We start from the raw sequence: 27,185 nt of genomic DNA, 5'->3' as shown, positions 1-27,185 counted from the left end.
GTGTTTACAAGTAAAATAAAAATTTATAATGAAAAACAATTATAATTATTTGGCATACAAGATAAATTTCAGAGGTGTGAGTTGTATTTATAGATGTTTTCCTTAAGTGAATGACTGATGCCACTACAGTCCATACACACTGATCAGTTCATTTTCTGCTCAGTACTTTTATACAGTGTGTATGGGAGATGGGGTGTTTTTGGAACATCTAAGACCTGAGCTGGATTTCCAGTTATGGCTACTAGCACAGCTACAATAAAGGCAGTAAAGTCACTGAAATGAGCTGCCATATGTCCTCATTTTCCAGGACACATCCTCTTTTTCATGGGCATGTAAAATAAGAGTTGTCATAGCGATCCATAGTTAAAAGTAGAAGTCGGCAAATGTGTCCTCTTTTTTGCTCTTCAAAATATGGCAACCCTACAAAATCAAGTAGGCCTAAGTTGCTTTGAAAGAGGAAAAGCAACTAGAATGAGAAATATGGTAGACTAGACCTAATAGAACTTTGCAAAGAAGGTTGTCAGTGTGGGTTGATTCTGATGGTTTTAATCAATGTATTCCAATTAAGATTTTAGACTTTGTCTGAACAAGAAATGGGGGGGAAGAGAATTAGGAAGAGAATTAGGTTGACTTAGGGAACTGATCTAGAAGAGCAATGAAAGCTTTAGTTCAAAGTCTACCTCAGACGACTGCTGCCATGAGGACTTTCCAGCTCTCTCCTGCCAATTCTAGGTTTGAATTGATTGATTGATTGATTGATTGATTGATTGATTTCCTAGCGCTGTGCTTGAGTTGATTCAATGTAAGGGGGGATGCCTGTACCCGGCAAAAGCAAGCTCACACCTCATGGAATTTGTATACATACATATGTAAGATACTTTTTTATAATTACATTTTGTGAATAATTATGTTCTTATGTAGCTGCATTGTTTTGTACTTTCTGGATGCCCCATGATTATATTATAAAGTAGATGTGCGGGAGGCAGTGGAAGACAGGAGTGACTGGCGTGCTCTGGTCCATGGGGTCACGAAGAGTCGGACACGACTAAACGACTAAACAGCAACAACAAAGATGTGCTCTGTGCTATAAATCAAGCACTGCTAGAAGTTGCTTCTTTTTGCTTTCCAATATATTTCTTATCAATAAAAAATTGGTGCAGTGCAAGCAAATTTTTATTCTGAAAGTGTTGCCCAGAGAAAAATGTTTGAGAACCACTGCTCTAGACACTGGATGGTACAATTCATCTCCAGGAAGAAGAATAGAACCTGAATACAGGTGAACTGGCAGCACCGTACTTTATTCCAGCTGATGTATAAAGCTGTATGTAGCTTCTGAAATGTAAAATGATTTGACACCAGTGTGGTGTGGTGGATAGAGTAGTGGATTTGGACCAGGGAGACAAGTGTTCAAATCATTGCACCCCCATGAAGTTCATTGGATAAAACATACTCCAGTAATAAACTCTCATCTTAAGATAAAAATAGGCAAAACGCTATGTAAACTCTCCTGTGGAGGTGTTGCATACAAATATGATTAAAAAAAGAAAAGAAATGTACAACATGAGTTTGCAAAGAATGTCCTAAGGGTGTGCAGAAACTCCAGTCACACAAGTACCTGCAATTACCGTATCAGTTATGATAAAACAATTTTTTTGTTCATTAAATGTTTTATGTACTTGAGAACTTGTCCCTGTCCTCAAACCATCACTTAAGTCAATTAGCTGACTGAAGGATTCCTCTGCCCTTCTCCATGTGATGTTTCCTTTGATCATATGAGCTCCTCTAAGCCACATTCCCAGTATACTTAACTTACTCAAAAGCATGCTTCATATAGGCAGCTTTCTGGCTTTAATAATTACCTCAAAGTATCCCCAACTTTTCCAAAACAATTAGATTCAACCTTTAGTTCAAAGTCTACCTCAGGCGACTGCTGTTTTTTCTTTTCTTTCCTTAATTCCTTGGGTAATCCCTTAAAGCAGGTTTGACTGAACAATTAAAAGCTTTAGAATATGAGGTTTATGGGTCTAATTTGATTGAACAAAAGCAAGAAAATCCAGCATTAAACCTGCCAGAATGTAAAGAAAAAGCCCAGGGGCAATGTTCCTTTTTCCCCTCCAGTTTGACCAATATTCTAGCAAGTTCATATAGGGCAGGTATGTCCAAAGTCTGTTTCAGGGGCCTAATCCGGTCTGCCGGTTGATTTTAATCTGGCCCCGTGGCAGTATATGTCCTGGGGTAAAATGCTTTTTAAAAAGCTCAGCAACTTCAATCCTAAAAAAACCTCAACAAATCACTTCATCAAATCTGGCCCTCTTTGAAAAAAGTTTGGGCACCCCTGATATAGGGGAAGGTATGTGAAGTAGTTATGCGATACCATCACAATGTATTCCTGATTAAAATTAATAAATAAATCTGTGGTATCTCTCCTAATGAATATGGGCTTGCCCATTGCTTAAATTTGGTTTTTGAGGCCGTGCTTTGAGTGCCACCATTTTCCAAAGTTGTGTGGGTGGAGACTGGAGATGAGGCCTTTTCTGTGGTGATGCATGATTTGTGGAATCTCTCCCCAGAACCATTGCTGCCATCTTTTAGACAGCAAGTGTAAAACTGTTTTATTCATTTCAGCATCTGCTGGATGTCTTGCTGTTGAGTGTTGATGTTGTGGGCTGCTTTGGAGGCATAACAGTGGGGAAGTGAAATAGAAATGTTTCAAATAAAATTAATAAAATAATAATAATGTTTATGTGCAAACACAACTTCAGCTCACTTCCTACACGTATCCTGGGCTATTTGAACACACACACACTCCAGATTAATTAATAATGAATTATTTTTAATTAACTAGCCCTGAGCAACCTTGGCCTTGTCCATTTATTCTTCCTTTTAAATCCTTGAGTTGAAGGGTATTTTTCCTTGCATCAACTATTACAAGGAAGGGTTTTCTTCTGGATATAGAACTTGCCTAGCTTAGCAACATAGCTAATTATTCACTAAATTACATTTTCTGCGATCTCACATGGGACAGATGAAGAGGCATTTATGAAGCTTCCAATTTGTGTAAATCAAAGAGTGTCAAATATGTATTGAAGCAGTGAAAAAGTAATAAGCCTTTCAACAAAAACTACATGTAGACATATCCATGCCTATGTGGTTTTTGAACTGCAAAGCTACAAATACCTCTGAAACAAGAGGATATATCAGAAGATATCTGACTGAGCACTGTAATATTTGTGTTGTTACAGCTGTATTTAAGATGGCCAGACTTTTAGCAGAAGGTAGTTCCAAGCTGCCTGAAAGACAGCATTTGTTTCTGATCCTGCATTTGATTCAGTTGTGTAAGAGCAGGGAGGTCTCTGGATGCAAAATGAATGGGGAAGTAATTGTTTTTAATTGAGCCTCGCTTTCAGGTTGTTACCTAATTTTGTAAAATTGTTCTTATGTTTTGCGATTGCATTATCAGAGTATTTTGTAAGTTGCCTTGACTATTTTAGGCAGCTGATATAAAGAAAGAGGGAAGTCCAGTGCTCCACTTGGCATCGGCTCCTGTTGGTGATTTGAGGTCTTAAATTGGTTTTGGTCTGGACAGGGAAGGTGAGGCCCTAGGCATGGGGTAGCCAATGAGGTGCCCCCCCCCAGCCAGATGTTTTGGACTCAGCTGTCCTCTTCCCTGACTATTGGCCATTCTGGCTTAGTACATGATATCTGAAGAGCACTTAGATGGCTACCCTTGCCGTAGCCACTACTTTGTCATCTGGGGGCAGTGCAGTGTATATGTGGCTGTTTTTCTCCAAGCAAATGTGGTTCATCAAGAGGCACATCGTGCCATGGAAACTGACATTCCTATGAGAATTACCGTATTTTTCCGTGTATAAGACACGCCCTATTTGGGGGGACTCCAAATTAAGAAAACACCCCTCAACACTACCCATGTATAAAACGAGCCCCAATTTTAAACCTAATTTTTTGGTAAAAAAACACACGAAGAAATACAGTATAACATGTCCAGAAGGCTTACTGGTCAAAGATGATACCCAGCCTCCCAAACTCAGATTGATTGATTTTATTTGACATGATTTATATGGCACTTTTCTGTTGATTAACAAAAACCGCAAGTAGTTTACATCAGTGTTTCCCAACCTTTTTTCGATTGTGGCACTCTTCCAACCTTGTTTCCTTCCTGTGGCCCCCCCATGGGTGTAGCCAAGGGGGGCAGCAAGGCAGCTGCCCCCTCAGTAAGTAATAACCAATACAAATCAATACAAATCTGAGGTTCTGCCCCACCTAACAAAAGCCTCCACTCCCAACAAGCCTAAGTGACAATAAAGTTACCGGAGATCCATCTTTCTCAGTTAGATCATTAGTCTCAAAAATAAGTTGATTTATAAAGCCTGATTTATAAGGTCTGTGAGCACCTAGAAAGGAATGCTGTGATCACCAATAGTCAGCATGGATTTCTGAAAAATAAGTCATGTCAGACTAACCTGATCTCATTTTTTGACAGAATTACAACCCTGGTAGATGAAGGGAACGCAGTGGATGTAGCCTACCTTGATTTCAGCAAGGCATTTGACAAGGTGCCCCATGATATTCTTGTAAAGAAGCTGGTAAAATGCGGTCTTGACTATGCTACCACTCAGTGGATTTGTAACTGGCTGACTGACCGAACCCAAAGGCTGCTCATCAATGGTTCCTCTTCATCCTGGAGAAGAGTGACTAGTGGGGTACCACAGGGTTCTGTCTTGGGCCCGCTCTTATTCAACATCTTTATCAACCACTTGGATGATGGACTCAAGGGCATCCTGATCAAATTTGCAGATGACACCAAACTGGGAGGGGTGGCTAACACCCCAGAGGACAGGATCACACTTCAAAACGACCTTGACAGATTAGAGAACTGGGCCAAAACAAACAAGATGAATTTTAACAGGGAGAAATGTAAAGTATTGCACTTGGGCAAAAAAAATGAGAGGCACAAATACAAGATGGGTGACACCTGGCTTGAGAGCAGTACATGTGTAAAGGATCTAGGAGTCTTGGTTGAGCACAAACTTGACATGAGCCAACAGTGTGACGCGGCAGCTAAAAAAGCCAATGCAATTCTGGGCTGCATCAATAGGAGTATAGCATCTAGATCAAGGGAAGTAATAGTGCCACTGTATTCTGCTCTGGTCAGACCTCACCTGGAGTACTGTGTCCAGTTCTGGGCACCACAGTTCAAGAAGGACACTGACAAACTGGAACGTGTCCAGAGGAGGGCAACCAAAATGGTCAAAGGCCTGGAAACGATGCCTTATGAGGAACGGCTAAGGGAGCTGGGCATGTTTAGCCTGGAGAAGAGGAGGTTAAGGGGTGATATGATAGCCATGTTCAAATATATAAAAGGATGTCACATAGAGGAGGGAGAAAGGTTGTTTTCTGCTGCTCCAGAGAAGCGGACACGGAGCAATGGATCCAGACTACAAGAAAGAAGATTCCACCTAAACATTAGGAAGAACTTCCTGACAGTAAGAGCTGTTCGACAGTGGAATTTGCTGCCAAGGAGCGTGGTGGAGTCTCCTTCTTTGGAGGTCTTTAAGCAGAGGCTTGACAACCATATGTCAGGAGTGCTCTGATGGTGTTTCCTGCTTGGCAGGGGGTTGGACTCGATGGCCCTTGTGGTCTCTTCCAACTCTATGATTCTATGATTCTTAGTGGCATGTCCTGAAATGAATGCCTATCACTGTGTTCTAAGCTCCTGCTATAAAATGTAGAATTTCAGTGTTTAGGATTAAGTCTGGGATTTTGAATGCCTGATTATTTACTCTTATCTCCAATATGATAATTATGTGTGTTAATCTACATTAAAGCAAGGCAACTGATTGCTTTGTCCAATGGTTGCCATGTTTATTTGATGATGAACAAGCTTCAGATGATCCACAGAGTCAGTGAAAGGGGGATGGAGAGACTAGTCTGTAACCCTGGTTGACCAAATACAACAGTTTTGGCCACAAAATCCCAAGACTTACATTTGTGAGAGGGCTGTGCGGCTTCATCCAAAGGAATTAAGCTCAAGCAAATCCTTTTCTATTCTCCTGGGAATGTGAAAAAATAATCTGTATCAAACAAAATCACATACTAGGAACTAATATTTATCAGCCTTCACAGCTATGATCCTATTAATACTGTGCTCTGACCATAAAGTTTTGCTGTTCATGTTTGATATTTTCTCTACTTCCTTGGCTTCTCTGCAGTAATATGCAATTAAAGTCTTAAAGCCGTAGGTTAATTATATGAATCTGAAAATGTTATAATTTTCACCAGGGTGTGGTTTCCTATTAATCTGCCTTAGCAGTGTCACCCACAGCTGTTTCATATACATATAAAGTTGTTAACTGAAAAATAAAAATAAATTACATGGGTTATGCCAGCACCAGCCTTCTCAACCTCCACAACAGGGCACCAGTTCAAGTACTTTTAACCCATATTGTGACCTTTTCCTACCACAAGCAATATTTGACTGAGATTTGTGGTAAACCTTGGCCAGCCTTCAGAAATGTGTCTCTTTGATATGCCACTTTGTTGAGGTTGTTGCCACAGCAAAAGCACTACTGCCTCATACTAATCTATGTCCTCAGGAGAAATCAAGAATAGTGTTAGGGATTCTTAACATGGTGGTAGTGGGAAAGCAGGCCTCATTGTTCAAGATGACACATTTCCACAAAATGGGCCTTTTTTTCATGCTCCCAGATACTGTCTAGCCTGCCAATGAAGAGATCTGTAGGTTTCCCACACGTAGAATTTGCTGAATTCCCATTTGTACATGGTTGCAGAGAACCTGCATGGTGAGAACCTGACAAATGGTCTTGTGAAAGGAAATCCATTTTGTTATCTCCCCCTTTCCTTGAATATGCATAATGCTTCTATGCTTGAAAAGCTCAGCAGTGGCGTAAGAGGAAGCCAAGCAGTGGGGCGCCAGTTAGGCTCTACGATTTCTGTAAAAGAATTTGCAGCGTTGGGGTGTAAAGAAAACAAGAAGAATGAATGGGCCATTTGCTGTGGCTAGTCAATGGAACCGTCTTGTCGTCTTCGCTCTTGTCTCTGTATAAATAAAGCATTGTTGTCCATCCTTGGCATTTGTGCTTCATTGTGATAAATTAGTCTTGATGTGTCTGACATTTTTTTAACCAAGTCTTTTTCATTGGCTGTTTTGGAAAAGTCCAGCTTCCTTATACTTTGCGTCAACACAAACCTCAAGAGCCTTGATAGCAGTCACTATCAAGTACAAGTTAACCTTCTCTTTCTCTGCAAGATTAGGGAAGACCAGAGTAAAAGAGTGTGAGAAAAATTTGGGTAGACAAATTTGCGAAAGCCTAAAATAAATGAAAGCAAGCAAGCAGAGGAAATCTACACCTTCAACTCTACCCTTCTTTCATGACCTGTTGGCTAGTATTTTCATAGCATTTTTATTTGAAATGAAGCAATCCAAAATAGCATTGACTTTTCCTCAACACTTTTGATTTGATTTGTCATTTCTTTGCCCAAGTTCCTTTCCTTACCTTTGCATTTCATAGTGAAAAGCTGAGATTGAAATGATTCAGGCTTAGCTGCCAGTTGTGTTTGAACTCCCTATAGTTGATGTACACTGACAACTGATGGCTTTCTGCTTTGAGGGTTAACTGCTCAGATTTACTTTTCAAAATGCATCTAATTACTTGTATCACTGTGGTGATTAACCCGGTGTCCTTTTCATAAACAGATGCTGCCTGTCCTGCCATTCTCATATCCATTATTCTTCCAAAGGTGTTTGTGGCCGTGGGCTCTGAGATCAAATTGATACTGAGATTCCTACATAACCTTCCTGCCACTTTGCTGCATTTCACCATAATTTTTATATTTTTATTGCTTGTTTTTGTTGCCCAAAAGCACAAGTTTAAGACAACTCTGAGCTATTTTACCTTCAGGCTTTTTCTGATGGCGAGAGAAATTTCTTCTATCACATAAACAGAAATGGCCAATTCCTCAGAGACTTGCTCTCAAATAAATTTCAGCTGAACAACTCTATTATGTTCTGTTTCTTTCCCAAAACTGCAGTCTCTGAGGTTCTTCTATTTTGGGAGAGTTGCAAGTAAGCATGTAAGTATATAGAAATTAAATTGCTTACATGTCAGGCCAGGAAAAAAACTTCCATAGCTGGAGGGTTTCCAGATATTGTTCTTCCATTCAGGGCACAGTGGGAGCAAAGTTAGAATACCATCACTCTGGTACTCCAAAAGTGTAAACGTTGGAAAAGCTAGCTGTTCAGACAGTCATTTAATCTAGTGGTTTACTAACCACATATGTTTCCAGCTATTTAGAAACTCCCAACTGATGTGATCCAGACAAATGCATGGCTACCTCTGTGCACTCTGTAACTCCTTTTGCATTGGACACTGAGCTAATGCACAACATTTGGGGAGCTTTCAGAACTGCATTTTGCAGTATTGTGGGGCTAGTGTTTGTTTGGAGAAGGGCAGGTGGATTAAAAGCCCCACTTGGCATGTACAGTTCTTTGATGTTCACGGGCAGTGTGATCATTTGTATATGACATTAATAGAGTTACCGGTATATGTCCATAACCTCTGAGAACCTGATTTATGGGCCTTGTTTGTGATGAGGGACAGGTGGATGCCTTCTACATTCCAGGCCTGTGGCTGTTACAATGTTCATATAAATGCCCTCCAGATGTATTGGAAGCTATAATCTAAAATATCTGGAGGACACCAGGTTGGCAGAGGCTGGTCTAAAATGAAATTAGTTTATGTCTTCAAAACGGTTTCACTAAGTTAGGTAATGACAGCATCCACTCTATAATTATTCAGGGTTGGTTTTTTCCCAACTTCAGTAACATGCTACATTTTTAATGACAGCTCCTGGTGGCCTTTCATTCTCCTGTTAGAATGATGAGCTACCTAGAAAAAAAAAAACAGGCGGTGAAGCTGCAGCTGCTTTGATTGCCTTCAGATTGGAAACCCACTAAGAAAATGTCAATGAGGGCAGTTTCATGCACTAAGCACTTTTATGGCCTCAGTGTAGGGATGGGAGTGGGGTGGCAGAGAAGCATCACCCTTTGGACACTATTAAATGCTTGATTAATCCCTTAATTTTCAGTTCCTTTTCAATTTCAGTGGTGCCCACCAGACACTTCTTTCCTCTTGTTATTAGGTCAGTGGTGCATTTGTGGGAAGCAGAGAAATTCAAACTTATGGATATGTATCTTAGTGTTGCAAAGGCAGATCTGCCTGTCAAACTTCTGTGATCAAAATTAACTTGTGTTCCAAAACAGTTCCATGTTAAATATCATCATATGAAACCACAATAAGGGAAGGGAATCTGGACTTGTATACTGGGTAAGAGACAGTGTCTCCAAAGGCAGCAGCCTGATCTTCTGCAATGGTACCCACAAGAGCAAGAAGAGTAGTAAGGACTGCTTTTCACCACCCTTTCTCCTTATCCTGGAATAGGTAGCTAGTATTTGCATTCCTAAATACAGTATCTCAAAGAAGTACTTTTTTAAAAAAAGATTTAGTCCTATTCTTTGGGTGTGTTCATCTATGGTATTGTAGTCAAGGACATTGCAATGGGTTCAAAGTGTTGCAAAAGAGATTTCAGACTGAAACCGATTCTTGTTTTTGTAATGAACTAGGCAGCTTTCCCCCTCCGCCTTATTGTTTAAATCTATTAAGAATTAAATTAAATTCCTAAATTCTTTCTCCATACACTCATGGTACACTGGGTTTAGCTACAGTATAGTGATTTTGGGTACACTGTCTTCTAATTTACACCTGTTTATATTCCTTTATAACATCCTGAGGTTATGAGATTATTCAGCCTGCTATACTTGGAGGAGATCTATTCTTTTTAACTCTGTTACTGTGCTTCAGGTAGTGAAAATATATCAAACCAATAAACAGGAAAATACATGCCAGCTAAATTATTTGCATAGTATTTTGATCAAGTTTAGAAAGCATTCTAGAAAGCAAAGCAGCAATGAGAGTGTCTTGTACGAAGCTTTCAGATATACGGTAATTGTACAAAGCTTTCAGTGAATCATTCCTTCCGCCCACAAAGGACATCCACCTCTCTTTCTACTGTGTCTGCTGCCTGATGAAAATATGGGACACTCTGAGGTAAAGTTATTGTAATGGTTCTAGGGGTTGCTTATGCGTAAGTTGCCGCCACTCTTGGCTTGGTTGTCTGGCTGAACCCTTTCTGTCTGGACAGCCCTTCACTTCGTGGCTGTCTCAGTCGCTGGCAGAATCCGTCAGTGGGCGTTTTTTGAATCTCTTCCAGCAAAGAAGTTCTTTGATGCCAAGTCTCCTCCTACTCTCCCTGCGCGGAAGTCTTCTGTGCAGGGAGGGAGTGGGCAGCGGAGTACCCGTGCTCTCCCCGCTGGTTTCTGGCGAAGAGTCTTGGAGCCTCCTCTCCAAATCCCCTCTCAGCCCCCCTTCTCCACTGGTGTTACGCTGATTTCCTTCCCCAGCAGATGGGCTGCCTCTCTCCCTACTGGGACCCTCTCCAGCATCCCTCTGGAGCCTTCCCTCTGCCTCCAGCTCTGATGGCAGTTCCCTGAAAGTTATATATAGTTCTTTTTTTATTCATTAATTATGTTATTTTTGTGCTTCTTTTTTTAGCCAAACAAGTATGCTTAGCTGAAAAAATCAGCTGTGGAGACTCCAGCAACAAATGCATCCCATCTTCATGGAGGTGTGATGGAGAAAAAGACTGTGAAAGTGGAATTGATGAGGCCGGGTGCACTAATGGTGAGTCTGAATGATCCTGGGCCTTTCATACTGATGCTGTTATTTGACCTCAATGAACTCAAACTCCAAATTATCTGATGCCAGTTTTTGCATCCCTTCCCTCCTGTATTTCCTATCTACCCCAGCCTTTCTGATTAAATGTGTTTCTACTACATCTTAAGCCACAAAAATCAATATTTGTTTTTCCATATGCTGTAGGTTTTATGCCACCCAGCCTATGCAAGCTCCACAGACCCCCCCCCCCCCCCGGAGCATAGATGAGTTGGGAACTAGTGTGGGCTGCAGATCCACTGCCTCTACCCATGAGTAGGAGTAGTGGTGGAGAAACATTGAATTGGCACTTTATTCCTTTAAGAGGATTCCATTCTATATTCAAACTCTGGAAAGAATATTCTAGGCAGGGTCAGAATCTACAGCACATAATAATAGTCCTTCAGGGAGAAAATGCCACTCCGTAAAGCACACTGCAAAGTTAAAATGAGAAAATAATTTGTGGGATTCCCCGGAAGGCTGGATATGTTTTCTGTTTCCCAAACACTGCAGTAAGATTTTCTCAAGCTGTTGAAGTCGCAGGTAATTCATTTTCAGCTATTAATTTTTTGCTGCAATTTCCACCTACATATTAGCTAGTACTTGGGAATGTGGACTGAGAGACTGATCTTGCTCCAGTACTCTTCAGCCATTAGCCACTGAATAGGTGACTGTTGTGTTTTTAGTAACCCACAAAGATCGAAAGGCAATATCTATTGTAAATGGTTTCAAGCAAGCAGATAGTGCTACTGTCTTTATCCTCCCAATAGCTCTATGTACAGTATTGTAAAACCTCTATGGGTGAGTAAAGAATCATACATAAAGGAACAAAGCAGTGTCTCTTGTAGGGACAGGGGGACAAATTCAATTTAGTTCATGCTTAAAGGCAAATCTACCAGATTTGTACATTCCATAGCAATGCACAAACCAAAACAAGCTATCCTTCAGAATTTACACTTCAGCTAGCAATTATCCAGACAAGTAATATGTACAAAAACATATATATTAGTGAAAATAATATACAAAAATAAGAACACAAGAAGAGCCTTGTGCATTGGGCTAGTGGCCCATCTAGTCCAGCACCCTGTTCTCACAGTGGACAACCAGATCCTTATGGGAAACCACAAGCAGGATTCAGGCACAAGAGCACACTCACCTGCTGTGAGAGCCAGTGTGGTGTAGTGGTTAAGAGCAGTAGTCTCGTAATCTGGGGAACCGGGTTCGCGTCTCCGCTCCTCCACATGCAGCTGCTGGGTGACCTTGGGCCAGTCACACTTCTCTGAAGTCTCTCAGCCCCACTCACCTCACAGAGTGTTTGTTGTGGGGGAGGAAGGGAAAGGAGAATGTTAGCCGCTTTGAGACTCCTTAAAGGGAGTGAAAGGCGGGATATCAAATCCAAACTCTTCCAAAACTCTTCTGTGGTTTCCAGCAGTGGCGTAGCGTGGGGGGTGCAGGGGGGGCCGGCCGCACCGGGCGCAACATCTGGGGTTAGGGCAAATCCACGGGTTAGGGGGCGCAAATCCACGGGTTAGGGGGCGCAAATCCACGGGTTAGGGGGCGCAAATCCACGGGTTAGGGGGCGCAAATTACTTGCCTTGCCCCGGGTGCTGACAACCCACGCTACGCCACTGGTTTCCAGCAGCTGCTTTTCAGAAGCATTGGGGTCTCCATATTTGGAGGCAGAGCATAGCCATCAACAGCCCTTTTTATGCTCTATATTGGGGGAAATTGCTTTGCAAAAATTGTGTACATTGGGAGGAAATGCAGGCAAAAATGTATACATTAGCAGAAAAGTGAACTAAAATGGTAATGAATTTTCATGATATATATAGTGCTTGCGTGCATTCGTGTGCATGCATGCAAACTGATGTGGAAATGTGTGAGGACAAGAAATAGGAGAAACCAAAATCCTGAAATCAACAGATTCCCCGATCCCTAGTCTCCCTCCATTTGTGTGAATAGCTGCACAGCCATACAAGAGGCTGGTTTTATTCGTACAGCTGGGGGCTTGTTTTACACACTGCGTGGCAGACTAAGCATGGCAGAAGCAGAGAATGGAAAGGTTGCTTTTGTGGCCTAGGTGTCCCCACATCTCTTCTCCACCTTGGGTTGTGGTCAGTTCTCTTTTCTTGGAAAGGAGCACATTTGTCAAATCAAGCCATTCTTCTCCGGATGAAGATGACCCCCTCTCTGCTGTTCGCAAGCCTTCTGAGTTTTAAAGGATTGATTTCAATCCTTTCTGTTATCCAAATCTGATAAAATCCCTCTAAGCTTATCTACTGATACTCTGTAAGCATCCCTGTTTCTTCTCTGCTTAGAATCTTTGTCATCTTCTTTCTCATCTTTGCTGTTTGCTTGTCCTCAACATGGATGGGGGGTGAGGACAGGGGGAAAGAGGAGGTTTTACTTATCTCTTCATTCTTCCTGAGCTTACTTTGGGGGAGGGGGAGAAGGGGGGACTTTCTTTCCTTTTTGCCTTGCTTGCTTACTTGCTTGGAGTTAAATTTGAAGCTATCAAGCTCATCCTCTGAAATGTGACGTCTCCTTGTCACATTAGAGGCTGTGCCTTTCACAGAAAGTATCTGAATTTCAAAGTAACATCACATTTCATATATCTATTTGAAGGGGAGTTCATCATTGTTGGAGATAATTTTCACATCTCGCTGTGCACAGAGACACAAAACCCTTAAAAACCAGAGGAAGTGTCCAGGAAGAAAACTCAGTGGCTGTTTCTAAAATCCAAACAAACAACATATCTGCATGGAAAATAGCACAACTGGCTTTTCTGAGGGCTTTGCTAAGTTTCTACCTGAGACTTGTGCAAAACCTATGCCACACTGAATTTTAGTTGGAAGGTGTTGCCCTGTGATGAAGCAGAGCTCAAATGGCAATGAATCCGTTTGATAATTGCTGGAAAATACAGGGACTTTTCATATGGTGAGGTTTACGGGTGAGGGATTGTATAGCCATATCAGACTTCATGTCAATAAATGCTCTGGTGTGGGAGAAAACTTGTGTTTCACATTCAAACTTTTAAGTCAGAAAGTTGTGAAGGAAGCAAATGCAGCAGCCATAAATGGTCTTGTGGAAGGTGGGAGGACAGAATCTCTTTGCAATAACAGTGCTCCTACAGGAAGCAGTGGTGGCCATTAGCTTGGATACTCTAAAAGAGGACTGGACAAATTGATGGAGGATAAGGCTATCATTGGCTGCTAGCCATGATGGCAGAGCTCTTCCTCTGTGGTTTGAGGTGGTAATGCTTATGGATAAAAAGAGCCTGCTTGATCAGGGCAATGGCTCATCTAGTCCAGCATCCTGTTCTCACAGTGGCCCAGCAGATGCATGTAGGAAGCCTATAAGCAGTACTTGAGTACAACAGTGCTGTCCTCATTTGGGATTTTGAGTAGCTGGTATTCAGGAGTATATAGCCTCCAACAGTGGAGGCAAATCATAGGTTTCTGATGGCTGTAGGGGGAAGGCATCAGTTCCTTAAGAATGAAAGGAGATACAGGGGTTTATTGCAAGTAAAACAAAGTCTCTGGCAAGGCTCTAGAGCAGGCATAGGAAAACTCGGCCCTCCAGATGTTTTGGGACTGTAACTCCCATCATCCCTAGCTAACAGGACCAGTGGTCAGGGATGATGGGAGTTGTAGTCCCAAAATATCTGGAGGGCCGAGTTTGCCTATGCCTGCCCTAGAGACAGTGTGCTTGATGATCCTCAACCTCCTCCTGGGAAACTGCCAGTGCATAAGCACCTTAATTCTCCCGAGCATTGATTTGTTGGCTTAGTTATGCTAAAAAAAATTTAAAAACTGTTTCTTTATCCGTCTTTGTAAAGATCTCTGCATTTTCTAGCTTCAGTGATTTTATTCCAGAGAATGTGAAGGTAATCAGTGTCCCTTGCCCCTACCAGGTAGGAAATTTTGAGCTAAATAAGCTGTTATAAACTGCTGTATTTGATTTGGGAATTCCAATAATACAAAGCAAAACTTCCTTTTTAAGGAGTGGTTCTGCCGGCTTGTAAGATAATCTCCCAAAGAGATGGCAAAAGGCCTCCAATTGAGTTGTTGTAGAAGCAGCAGTGGGAGAGTAATCATCAAGCACAGTGGGATTTGTGCTACAAAAGCTGCAGTCTATTCCCTCCCTCCCCGCCAGTACCCACTCATGCCATAGTTAATTATAGACCCCTAAATGCTCCTTGCTAGGCAGCATAGATACCTAAGCGCCAACCTAAGCAGGAAGAACTTCATCCCACAGTGAGCAGAGAGAGCAAAATCTTTCTGAAAGACTCAGGCGGCATCTTAAAACTATGTGTTCAGCTTCATTTTATGTCTTATGGCAAGCTTGTTCATGTGTAGGAAATTCACCTGCCCTGCTGCCACATCAGCATCCTTGAGTTGGAGCTTTCCTTACCTGGCATGCAGGGAGAAAGATGTAAACTGAATGTAAATATGCAGAATCAGCCCCTTTGTCTGATTCTGCACTGATACTTTCTTTCCTTCTTATTTGTTTATTTCATTTACTATTTGCATATATAGCCTGCCCCATTCACCAACTGGTCCTAGGACATCTTATAAAAATATTGCACTTAAAATACGTAAAATTCACATTTAAATCATGAAATAGAACCGCATAACAAATGTGGCAAAACAGTAGCACAGACTAGCAGTGCACAGCAACGCTGGTGAAGGGAAGATATCCACTTAGGCAAAGCTCTGGGTAAAAAGGTGCATCTTGGCCAATTGTCAAACTGCTTACAATAAAGGCACAAGATGCATCTCAGAGGGAAGTCATTCCAACACCTGAGGGCCACCATAGAGAAGGCCCTTACATGTTTTGCCCACAAAGCTTTCCCTGCTGATCTTAACTTGGCAGGTTAATGCCTGGTCATTTTGATTTTTGACATTGTAGAGATCCCCATCAGTACTTCCTCCCTGTTTAAAAAATACCTCCTGCACTTGGTATGTGAACCCACTCTACTGTGGGCCATAATCTTCCCTGAACACCCACAACAGAACATTTTGTAGCCTCATTCCCCTACCAGAGTTTGGTATAGTTCCTTGTAAGTTTGAGTTCAATGGCTTACATGTTGCAAGAATCCCTTCGGCAATGTCTTACCATACAGGCAACTAAGATTGGAACTACACAGTGGCAAGTGTATATTTCCAAACCTGCATCTGTCAGAGCAAGAACATTTGTAGGGGAGAAGTGATAGGCAGGAAGAAGGAATGCTTAAGCTTTTCTGCTGCCAGAAGCTATTGAAACAGAGTGCAATAAGATAAAACAAGATAAAATACAAAACATCAAGCTCTTACAAACAAGAAAACAGTTTCTACAATTGAATTTCCATAAAATGTCTTCTTAAACAAAAACTCCTTCAGTGGCCTGAACATCTTGTTTGCCTAATTTCAGCTGGTAACTGATTCCAAAGGGCTACATCCGGTTTCTTGTACAAACTAAGCACATCTCTGAGGAGTTTAGGTACTCTCAGTGCCATCTGAGGAGTGCTGTTGCTGCGCATGGCTATACATACAGTCATTTGCCAAGCAGTAACTTACAGAGTAATCTACTACCACCACTCCTTACACCAGGCTGGAAGTGTAGGGGGTTGGATTAGGTAGAAATGTTCTTCCACCCAGCTCTCTCAGCTCAGCTAATCAGCAGGAGGCCTGCTGGCTTGGACCAGTAGAAACATGGAGTTCACGGGGGCTGAGCTGACTTGAGATCTAGTGCTCACAAACTCCATGTGGTAGCATGGGGCCTGGTTGTCCTTCTCCCTACCTCCCACTGCCATGAGTGGCTCTGACACTCTGCAAAGCCCCTCCTTCATGTGATGGGAGATACAATTGTGCCCTTACTTGAAAGGTATCATCCTGCTGAGTAATATGGAAGGTGTTTGCCATCTTTCTACAACTGATGAGAAATTTGTGGAAGCAGAGCAATAGTAAAGCTGTCCTCTTCATTTGGCAAGATGATACAGAGGACTGGCTTAGCAGGTGGCTACAGCACACTGTGACAAATCTGTACTTGCCCATAAAGGGAGGAAAAAGAAGTCTAGTTTCTTCCCATATTAAAATGAGACATTCACTGCCTGTCTCCCTGGCCTGGAGGACTGATTTTAAGTACTCCCCGAACCATCTACTCTTTAGTTTTAACCAATGTGTACCATTAACAGGTCACATCTTGTTTAATTCTACTCCAGAGACTAAGCCACCTACAGTTCAGTGGTCTCCTAGATTAAATTATCAATACTATTAATGGCTACAACTCTCTCTATTGATCTATTGAGTTGGGCATCCAAAGGGATGTTTTTAACAAGGAAGGGAATCATTGAAGAGTAGCAGAAGCTTTAGATTGGTTTTACTGAAAGCGTCACTTACTAAAACTAGGGAAAGATTAAGCAGGTTCAGTGCCCCTTCTTCCCTTCAGCTATTTCAGCATGAACTAGAGAAATATTGCACACTGTTTTTAGCATGTACTTGTTAGGGACTGGCTGGATGAGGAAGAGTGGTGGCAGGCACCAGGCAGGGAACTCCCTAGGGATGCATCAAAGGAGGAAAGATCAGAGCCCAGGAGTGGTGGTGCGACACGGAGGACAGGTCATAGGGGGAAGGAGGGGAGGAGTGGTTGGATTCTGAAAAGGCAACAGACTTTGGTGAGCAAGAAGAGCCAAGGGCAGAAAGCAGTTTCTGACTCAGCTGATGAAATATCCCAGGAGCTTGCTGCTCCTACTCTACTAAGCTCCCCTTCCCACTTCTCTCCAAGGTCACAGAGGGCTATACAGTATGTGTAGCAAAACAAAGGGCACAGATCCACACACACTACACATAGTTTGAGGTTGCTTGGCAAAACATCCAGCTTGGGGGCGGGGGAGCTTAGAGGGAAGTAGAAGATGAAAACCTTCAGTCCTGGCAACTGTTTCATAGGGGCCAGTCCTGTTTGTAGGCATTGCTGTCTGGTGGTATGCTGTTTTCTTGAATAAAAGAGCTAACTTTTCTGCTTGTCTCTGCATCTCACAGTACGGCTTTATAGCATGCTCAAAGAGGTCTCTTAAAATGCCATGAGTGACTTCTCTGGAGTTGCCCTGCCATAGCACTACTGCCCAGCTTCCTAACTTCAAAGCACATTGGATCTTTCAAAGCATTCTTGTTTCGTCTCTGAGAAGCAGAAAAATAATTTCATAGGATTTTTTTGTTCTTCTGGTAGTAGGATTTTTATTATTTTATCACAACATGGGTACATCCTCTGTGACAGATTTATGGATGAGTGGAGGTATGTCTTCTTTCATGATTTAGCCCACAGGATAGCTCAGTCAGTAGAGCATGAGACTCTTAATTGCAGGGTCATGGGTTTGAGCCTCATGTGGGACAAAAAGATTCCTGCACTGCAGGAAGTTGGACTAGATGATCCTCACGGTCCCTTCCAACTCTACAATTCTAGGATTCTAGGATTTATTTTATTTTTTACTACAATCTCTATAATGCACTGCTGTATTAGTATACAAAGTGGTTTATAAGTCTTAATCTAAGGGCCGCAACACACAAGATGAAAATTTCCCACATAGTAGTCAATTCCATTTTTCTAAGCAGCGTGACTCTCCTGTGTAGATTTGTCATTTTGGATAAATGCACATGCATCTGTTTCTCCACAAGTATACACTGTGGTAAAATGCCTTGGCAAAATACACACACACACACACTGAACGAACTATATGTAAGATCTATGGCCTTTCCTGCCTACCTAAAAGTGACTTCCACATACCAAATTTTGCATAGTGAAGCAGCCATCATTTACCTTCCCAATAACCCTGTTTCCTATTTTGAATAACTGGGATGAAAGAACAGTAACTTGCTCCAAGCCTTCCTGGAGGTCCAAGGTCCTACTTTTCTGCTTCTGCACCTCCCTCAACCCAGTCCCTCCATTTCACATTAAAGAGAGTCATGCGGAGGACTTCTCTGTGCAAGAGAAACAAGAGCACCTGTGTCCCCGTTCTTTGGCAAGCGAGGTTGCTCTCATAATGTGCAAAGAAAAATTATTTGCCCAATTTAAGTGTCAGGCTGAATGCTCCATGAATGCACTGCTTTGCATTTAACTATGACAAACAGCTAATATGTTCATGCCAAAAGCACCCTCATTTCTGTTTGTGAGTGTGTGATTACAGGCAACCACAGAGACAATTTTATTTTATTTTTTGCCTCTTTGTTGTGAACCTGCAGGATAAATCTGAATATGAGATGAGGTAGTAACTAAAGAACAATTTCTCCTGCTTTCTAAGGAGCTCTAATACCTTAAGCAGTGATAAAGTAGCAGCTGGCACACTATGTTTTAATTTCTGAATAGCCAGGGCATAATGCACAGCATTAATCCTTCCAGCTGTCCAGTAGTTAAACAGCATGTAAAATCAATGGTGTAGTATTCTTTCCTGCCTTATCTTATTTATCAAAGACTTACACTTGATAAACCTGCAACTATTATTATTTCCATCTCTGTGTTCCTTTTAGATTCTTCTGTGTTCTTTGACTGTGACAAAATAATGAAATGGGGGAATTTGGAAGAAACATTTTGCTCTAATGGCTTGGAAGAGAGCCAAGGGGCTATTCCAGTCTCCACTAGGCATAAGTTCAGATAATGAGATATGTATTGCTATAATGTTTAGCATCAGACTTCATATTTAGTTGGAAGTACTAACTGAAGAGCCCATTACCTTGTATTTTACTTGAAAACTATTTTTGAAGATAATTTCTTCATAATGTCTCCTGTTTTCCTTCCACTCCTTCCCACGGGCCTTTTTCTCCACCTGTCCCAACCTTTTATGGGTAAAATTTGATGTGCCAAACTCCAGCTTTCTCCTGATTCTTTTCCTCTTTGCTTCAGTGGAGTTAATGACAAAATGTGCTAAATACTGGGGATATTTAGGCCTTGAAATGCAGCAGTCTTCATCTCTGCCCTAGTGGAGAATTCCCATCAAGAGAATTAAATTAGCGGAAGTAGAAGTTTTATGGGGCGATGACCCCACTTACTCGTACTAGGAGCAGTGCCTTATACATCATTATTCAGTAGAGTTGCACTGCTGGGAGTCTGTGTCTCAGTCGTTGTAGCTGCAAGGTTCTCTTACTGAATGAAGCAAGCTTTTCTTATTCCTTTTGATCAGCTTAGATTATTCTTATTCTGCTCATTGACTTAGAAGTTGACCGTGAGCGTAGAAGTTGGGAGGGAGTTTCTGCTCTGCTTCTGATAGATGGGTTTCCAGGGCATCCTCATCTCCAGGGCCTGTATCTGCTTGAGAATTTGAAATCCAAAATGTGTATCATTTGGATATGGGAGGATAGCATTTTTCAAAGGTTGTGCACCTATATATTCATTATAAAAATGTGTCATTACTTTGTTTATATAATGCAAAACTGGCCTGCTTTTCATTAATTCATTGAATTCTTTTTAAAAAGATCATAATAATACAACTTTTTAAAATTTACACTCAAACCTTCAATAACTACTCTTTTTAAGGCAGTTTTACAATTCAGTCAAAGCACTTGGGACACGGGTGGTGCTGTAGGTTAAACCACAGAGCCTAGGACTTGATGATCAGAAGGTCAGCGGTTCGAATCCCCGCGACGGGGTGAGCTCCCGTTGCTCGGTCCCTGCTCCTGCCAACCTAGCAGCTTGAAAGCACATCAAAGTGCAAGTAGATAAATAGGTACCGCTCCAGCGGGAAGGTAAACGGCGTTTCCGTGCACTGCTCTGGTTCACCAGAAGCGGCTTAGTCATGCTGGCCACATGACCCGGAAGCTCCCTCGGCCAATAAAGCAAGGTGAGCGCCACAACCCTAGAGTTGGTCACGACTGGACCTAATGGTCAGGGGTCCCTTTCCCCTTTACCTTACAATGCTGCACTGGCTGCTACAGTAGCTTTGTTAATAGTAGTCTGTCTAACTTGAAAAAATCCTTCTTGCGTTCAGATAGGTTGGCCAGAGCATGAAATGAAAGCTCCTTCCTTGGCCCTAACTCCTTTAGCTCATGTCCTGCTTTCCAGCTCCACTTCTGGATAACTCCAGTACTTTGGAACAAGTAGCACAAAATAGCTAACAGAAGGTTATGTGGAAGTGAAGCGTTCTTTACTGATTCCAGTGGAGCCATTCTGAGATACCAGACTAGCCTTCATCAGCCATTGATTTGATCCAGTTCATTTTCAAAATGAGTAATGGTTCTTTTGCATCCACAGTGTTTCCAGGGAAATTGTTCCAAAATTTTACTCTATGCATTTCAGGAATATGTTTTCCTGCCACAGTTCATATCACTGGACCATGTTTTATTATGTGACAAATAATATTAGCTGTTTCAACATGCCATGCCATGTACCAAATATGTGAGCTAATAGTCAATTACACGCACAACCTCATTTGTTTCTGGGGAAGCTGTTGCGAAATTGCTAGTTCAGCTGACAAGTCTCATCCAGACTGGAGAAAAATGGGCACATACCAAAGCAATTCAGTACAAACTGAACATAACACTCTGGGAATGCTAATTGTTTGTAATGCTGCACTTGTTGTATTGAGGGGTAAAGTGCATTAAATAACCTGATGGACCATTTTGTGATTGGCAGATTGAAAAGAACTTGCCTGAAAAGCACCATTGCCTCGGAAACTATTTTGGGAAAAGTTGTTTTCACAACAATACATTACCTGTGATATTTGTGAGGAAAATTGTTACCTTTATTACATAGCCCAAAAGTGCTGTGGCATGTATATAAATGGGTTGATTGATTTACCAGTTAATTGGTTAAATTGGCTACAGTTAGTCAACTAAAAACAAAAGTAGGACATTTATAGCGGTTTATAAACTTTTAAACTTGATATGAACTCTCTAAACATTTCTCATGCTTAAAAAACCCAACTGAAAAACCCCAAGGGTTTATTACCACAACCCATAGAGATGTAGTCATCTCAGGTAGTAGACTGGGATGCTATTGAAGGAGAGTTTCCCCTCCCCGCTCTTAAGTGCTACAGTCTCTCAGAGGTCATCTTTCAGGGGTGACTTGCCAGTAGTGGAGTCAAAAGTGAGCAGAATCCCACCCTCACTCTGACACCCCCTTTCCCCTCTCTTTTTGACACCCTTTTCTCTCTCTCTCTCCACCTTCCTTTCCTCCCAGTGGTTTGCAAGGAGAGAAACAGATCTCTCTTGCTAGCAGTCTGAGCTGATCCCTTGCAAAGGACTTTTGAAATTAAGTCACATGTGGCAGTAGGACCATAGTTTGCCCATCCCTACATTAAAGTATGGTAATTTTGTCAAATTAGGAGTGCCACTCTTTGGACTTCCAGTCTCAAGTAGCAATATACCTAACATCTCTTCTGGAGCTATTTTCCCAGTATTGTTCTCCCCAGGGTTAATGATCTGACTAACCATTCAGTCAAAGCACTTGTATGGAAATTTACAGTTAGAGAAGCTTTTTTTGCTTGTCCCTTCTTTTATTACAAAGCACTCTTAAGGAAAAGAATGCAAGAGACATGCATATTGAGTCAGTGCTTTTTTTTCTTTCCTTCCATTTCCCCCCTCCACATACACACAGACAAATAACTGTAGGAAATGAGGTGCATTATGCCAGTTTTCATAATATACTCTTCTTAACTGCATCATTTCAGTTTTCTAGTGAACAAAACATGTATGGGGGCGTTTGGTCATAAGATATATATTGGTCTATAGATGAATAAATATGCTTCTCCATCTCTCTCTCTCTCTTCTACCCCACTCCACATTTTTCTTTCTTTTTAGAGGAAGAGGTAGGGAAAGTAAAGCTGCATTATTGTTTACTGCTCTCATTTTAATGCTCCTGGTACACCTTTCCTTGGTATCTAGGATCCTGAAGATTACTTTTGAGAGCTCTTTAAGTGGCTTCTTCAACTGCAATTGCAGCAGCTCTTTCTTGGAACCTTGAAGAACAAAGCTAAAAAGAAATCCATATCTTTCCCCTCGCAAGTAAAGAAACTCATACCGTAAATCAAAGAAAGTAAACAGATGGCTTCTGTTAAAGCCAGCACATCTTATTTATGATCATTTAGCATTGCATCCATTGGTTATTTGAGATGGCCTTTGATGTGAGAACACATAGGTCCATAAGCAGGCGCAGAGGAGATGAGGAAGAAGCATTATATTAATTTGTATCAGCTGCTGGTGGAGGGTCATTTTTGTGCATATGTGTGGAATTGTCTTATTTGCATGTTTGGCAGATTTCAATAGACAGAGAAAAGGTATACAAGCAGAAGGAAGGGCGGAGATGAGCTAATGAAGAATGAAAGAAAGAAATGCTTGTTAGACCCACAGGAAAGAGAAATAAATTCACAGCTGAAGTTTATAAATTGCATCAGCCCTGCCCAAAAAAAAAGGAGGGTTGCTTATGCAAACTTTGCTCATTGATTTGTAATCCACTCAAATGAAATCTACAAAGGCAATTTCCTCTATGCAACCTGGAGTGCTACATTAGCAGCGTACAGTCACTGCATCTTTCACGTTTATCACAACTCTTTGAACTTTTCAGGAAAGCTTTTATCCTTGCTACCGTAAATTATTATCTAATAAGGGAATGAGGCTAGTGATCCAAGAGGGCTGCTGTTGAGCTATTAAGCAAGATGAATAGGTCAGTTGAAAGTGCCAATTAAGTACAGGGTACTTGGGGGAACCGAAGGGAGAGATGGCCACTCTCTGGCTGTAGGAAAGTGTTAGCTACGATGGTCATGGGTTGGATCATGTCTGCATGATCATGAAGTTCTGAAATCTTAGTCTTCTGGCGGTTTGAAATAAGCACCAGAAGGACTGGCATTAAGGTATGTCACAAACCCCTTTGTATAGGAGACTGAATTACATGCTATGTAGCCCATGTGGACTTGTTTATAGGATTGAGGAGAGATTTCACAGCAACTTGATAATTCAGGATTGCAGTTCCAAAACCATCAGTCTCAATCTTGAAATGCATGAACAACCCCCAAAGTATCTCTGATCCCCCTACAAAAACACAAGGAGCCCCCATCAGTATAAATACCATAATTTTTGCTCTATAAAACTCACTTTTTCCCTCCTAAAAAGTAAGGGGAAATGTGTGTGCGTCTTATGGAGCGAATGCAGGCTGCGCAGCTATCACAGAAGCCAGAACAGCAAGAGGGATTGCTGCTTTCACTGCGCAGCTATCCCTCTTGCTGTTTTGGCTTCTGAGATTCAGAATATTTTTTTTCTTGTTTTCCTCCTCCAAAAACTAGGTGCGTCTTGTGGTCTGGTGCATCTTATAGAGCGAAAAATACGGTAGGTTTGTGGAACTGTTGCCAAAGCCTTCCTCCACTCCTGACCCAGTTGGTGCAAAGCTGCTGCAATGCTGTTGTCTTTAAGCTCAGCCTACAATCACAACAGAGGTGAGGGGGAAGTGCTCAGTTTTCTTTAGCGTCCTTCAGCCATGGGCCGGGGCGTTAGGCTGAGAAAGGCTGCTTTTCACTTAAGCAGACAGGAGCCTCCAAAAGAGCTGCTTGTACCACCAGGGCCTGTGGGCAAAAGCCAGAACTTACAGGTGTCTTCCCCTGCTCCTGAGGATCCAAAGGCCTCTCACAGCACCTCTCAAGCCCAGTGGTACAGGGAGTGTACCAGGTGGTAGGCTAAGGAATGGAGGAGGGAGTGCCTGTCTTCAAGTCAGAGGGTTGGCCCCCTGAAGCTCTCAACAAGGGGGCAGAGCCCAGGAGAGGAAGTCTTGAGGCTGAGGCTTAAAAAGGATCAGTCTACTCTCACGCTCTATTTGAGCAAGTTGGTCACTTGGAGCTTTCTGTGGTCAGGCAATTCTTGCCCTGTAGAATCCAGCAGCAGACCAGAACACCTTTTGGGAGCTGGGGTGGTCAAGGTGTTAATTAAAAAGGAAAGTGCCAAGTCTTTTCTCAGTATTTCAAAGGAAGTCTCCGATTGTGTTTTCATAAGTGGTGGGAATTAGGTGGCTTGGCAGCTTTTAGCTGTAATGGGGAACTTAAAGAGATTCAGGGTCGGCCTTTGTCACACCACACCTGTCTTGTGCCTTAGCTCACTGCACTCTACTGTTTTAAGCTGTTCTTTCCCTGCTGACTTACTTCTGGCATTGGAGCCAAGCTTGGGAGAAGCAGTTAGCTCAGTTGGTTAGAGCATGGTGCTGATGATGCCAAGGTTGCAAGTTTGATCCCTGTATGGGACAGCTGCATATTCCTGCATTGAAGTGGGTTGAACTAGATGATCCTCAGGGTCCCTTCCAGCTCTACAATTCTATGATTTCTATGAGTTTAAAGCAGCAGAGTATGGTAAAGTGAAGTAGGAGGAGGGTGTGGGCTTCACTCTCCTCTTCTACTGCTTTTTACATAAAACATTAACCCACCCCCTGCCTTAAAGTCAAACAGGCATGTTTCATAAACACTTCTATATACAGTTTGACCCAATTCTGTGCACCTCCATCCTGCAGTTAAGTTGCATATCACAGTCTTTGGGCACAAGCCACCTGATGCTGCAAATGAAACAAGGAAAGAAATTTAGAATTGAGGCTTGCATCTACAGTAATTAGATACCTTGGCATAAATAAAGACCAGTGGACCAGTTGTGGGGGTTTTTCTCCAGCTTAACCCCCCCTCCTCCATATTGTTATTATCTCAGCTACTAGTAAGCTGTGTGGGATCTCACTGGAATGGTACAGGAGGAGCAATGTTTACTTCAACTGTTAACAAAAAAATGCCCTCTTGCGCCAATTAAAAGAACTTGTTTCCAAGAGTGATGTTTCATGTTGCATAATTTGTAAAAGTAATCATTTCCCTATGGATCCTTGAAAGTGCTGAAGCAGAGGTGTGTGTGTCTGTGTCTTAATAGCGAAACAAATTACACACAGTTAAGAGTTTTCAATGGTAGCTCTTGATGGGGGGGGTGAATTTTCTTTTGGTAAGCTAAGTGACCATTAGTTCCCTGCCACTAGGGCACCTGGAAGTTTTAATTTGAACTACTTCCTCTAGTTCAACTTTGAATCAGGCATGCAGAGATTGGAGGAGAGAGAAAAATATCAATCCCAACTTTATAGCTCAGAAAACTCTCATTTGTATGCAAATGCCACACGGTGACTTCCAGGGGAAAATTTCACTGTGTTGCAAAGGAGCTTATCAGTGCAACTCAGAAGCTAAATCCCTGCGTACCTCACTGAGCATTTGCCCTATGCATACCTCTTAATGTGTTCAAAACAAGACATGCTGTGAAATTCAGAAATCTACTTACATTTGGAGGGGAATGAAATTGGCACTCATGAAGGGCCAGAGCAGAGTATACTGTAGTGCAGATAACAAGCCTGCACGCACTTGAGTCATCCCCTGGTCTTTAACTGGGGCATTCTGATATCTGGCCTCCCCAACTGGCTGCAATTCTGATCTCCAGCCTTTCTATGCAACTGATTTGCTCTTTTTCCCCCTCCAAATTTGTACAGTTGTTCCCTCTCACTGTTTTATAAAAAGGTAAAGGTAAAGGTACCCCTGCCCGTATGGGCCAGTCGTGTCCGACTCTAGGGTTGTGCGCCCATCTCACTTAAGAGGCCGGGGGCCAGCGCTGTCTGGAGACACTTCCAGGTCACGTGGCCAGCGTGAAGAAGCTGCTCTGGCGAGCCAGAACCAGCGCAGCACACGGAAACGCCGTTTTCACTGTTTTATAGTGACCTGCAATTCTTGGACTACTCCAGTTAGATTTGCCACTTTGCTGCTTTCACGCTTAAAAGAGATTTTGGACCATCTGGCCATTTTTTCCTTTAGCTCAGCCCCGATGCTGGACAACAAGCCATTTTCCCATTTGCATTCATTTTGAAGAGCGAGCATGAGCAAATGAGACTGAAGTGTTCTCCCCCTCTTGATCTCCCTTGGGGGTGGGGAGAATGCACATTGCAGGGGCAACTTCTTGAGTTCCTAGTTGCATATTGCATTGCGCAGCTGAAGGCACCTCTTCTCCCCCTGCCCCTTGATACGCTTGCACTCACTACAGACATAAAGATGGCACAGGACACGCCATCCTTTTTGGGTTCTTGTTGGGTTAGCAGGCACCAGCAAGGAGAGAAGTATTAAAATGAACCTTTCCTTAGTTGAGTATTCAAGATATATTTTATGACCCTTCTGATCACCTGGAGTAAACTGAATACCCCTTATCCATTTGTTTGCCATCTTTGCGACTCATCCACTTCTTTTTGGTTTAGTCCTGTAGCACACAATCAGGAATGCAAGAAGTATCCCTGGGAAAGACAGGTAGCTGATTTCCCCCTGGCGCTCTCTCTGCTGATGAGCAGGAAGCAGGCCATGGAAGCTGTGCACCCTTTGGTTCTGTAGTTACCATTATGAATTGGGTTGGTGCTGGTGCAGTAATATAAGCT

General features: G+C 42.2%; 1 protein-coding gene and 1 long non-coding RNA gene across 5 annotated transcripts in view; both read left to right on the top strand.

Annotated features, from left to right (window-relative positions):
- The window catches only part of LOC309344520, a 227,565-nt gene that overhangs the window by 141,896 nt on the left and 58,484 nt on the right, over positions 1-27,185 (top strand). The window lies entirely within an intron of this gene.
- LRP8 (LDL receptor related protein 8) overlaps positions 1-27,185 on the top strand; it is a 192,098-nt gene that overhangs the window by 129,869 nt on the left and 35,044 nt on the right. For all 4 annotated transcript variants that reach the window (XM_081866875.1, XM_081866873.1, XM_081866872.1 and 1 more), the window contains one exon: positions 10,650-10,778. In XM_081866875.1, coding sequence (XP_081723001.1) covers positions 10,650-10,778 — 129 coding nt within the window. The remainder of the gene's footprint in view (positions 1-10,649; positions 10,779-27,185) is intronic.

Source organism: Podarcis erhardii (genome assembly GCF_964252035.2).
Source record: "Podarcis erhardii genome assembly, chromosome: 6".
Taxonomy (NCBI): Eukaryota; Metazoa; Chordata; class Lepidosauria; order Squamata; family Lacertidae; genus Podarcis; species Podarcis erhardii.
The sequence above is the reverse complement of the archived record's forward strand: the minus strand, read 5'-3'. Positions and strand labels throughout refer to the sequence as shown.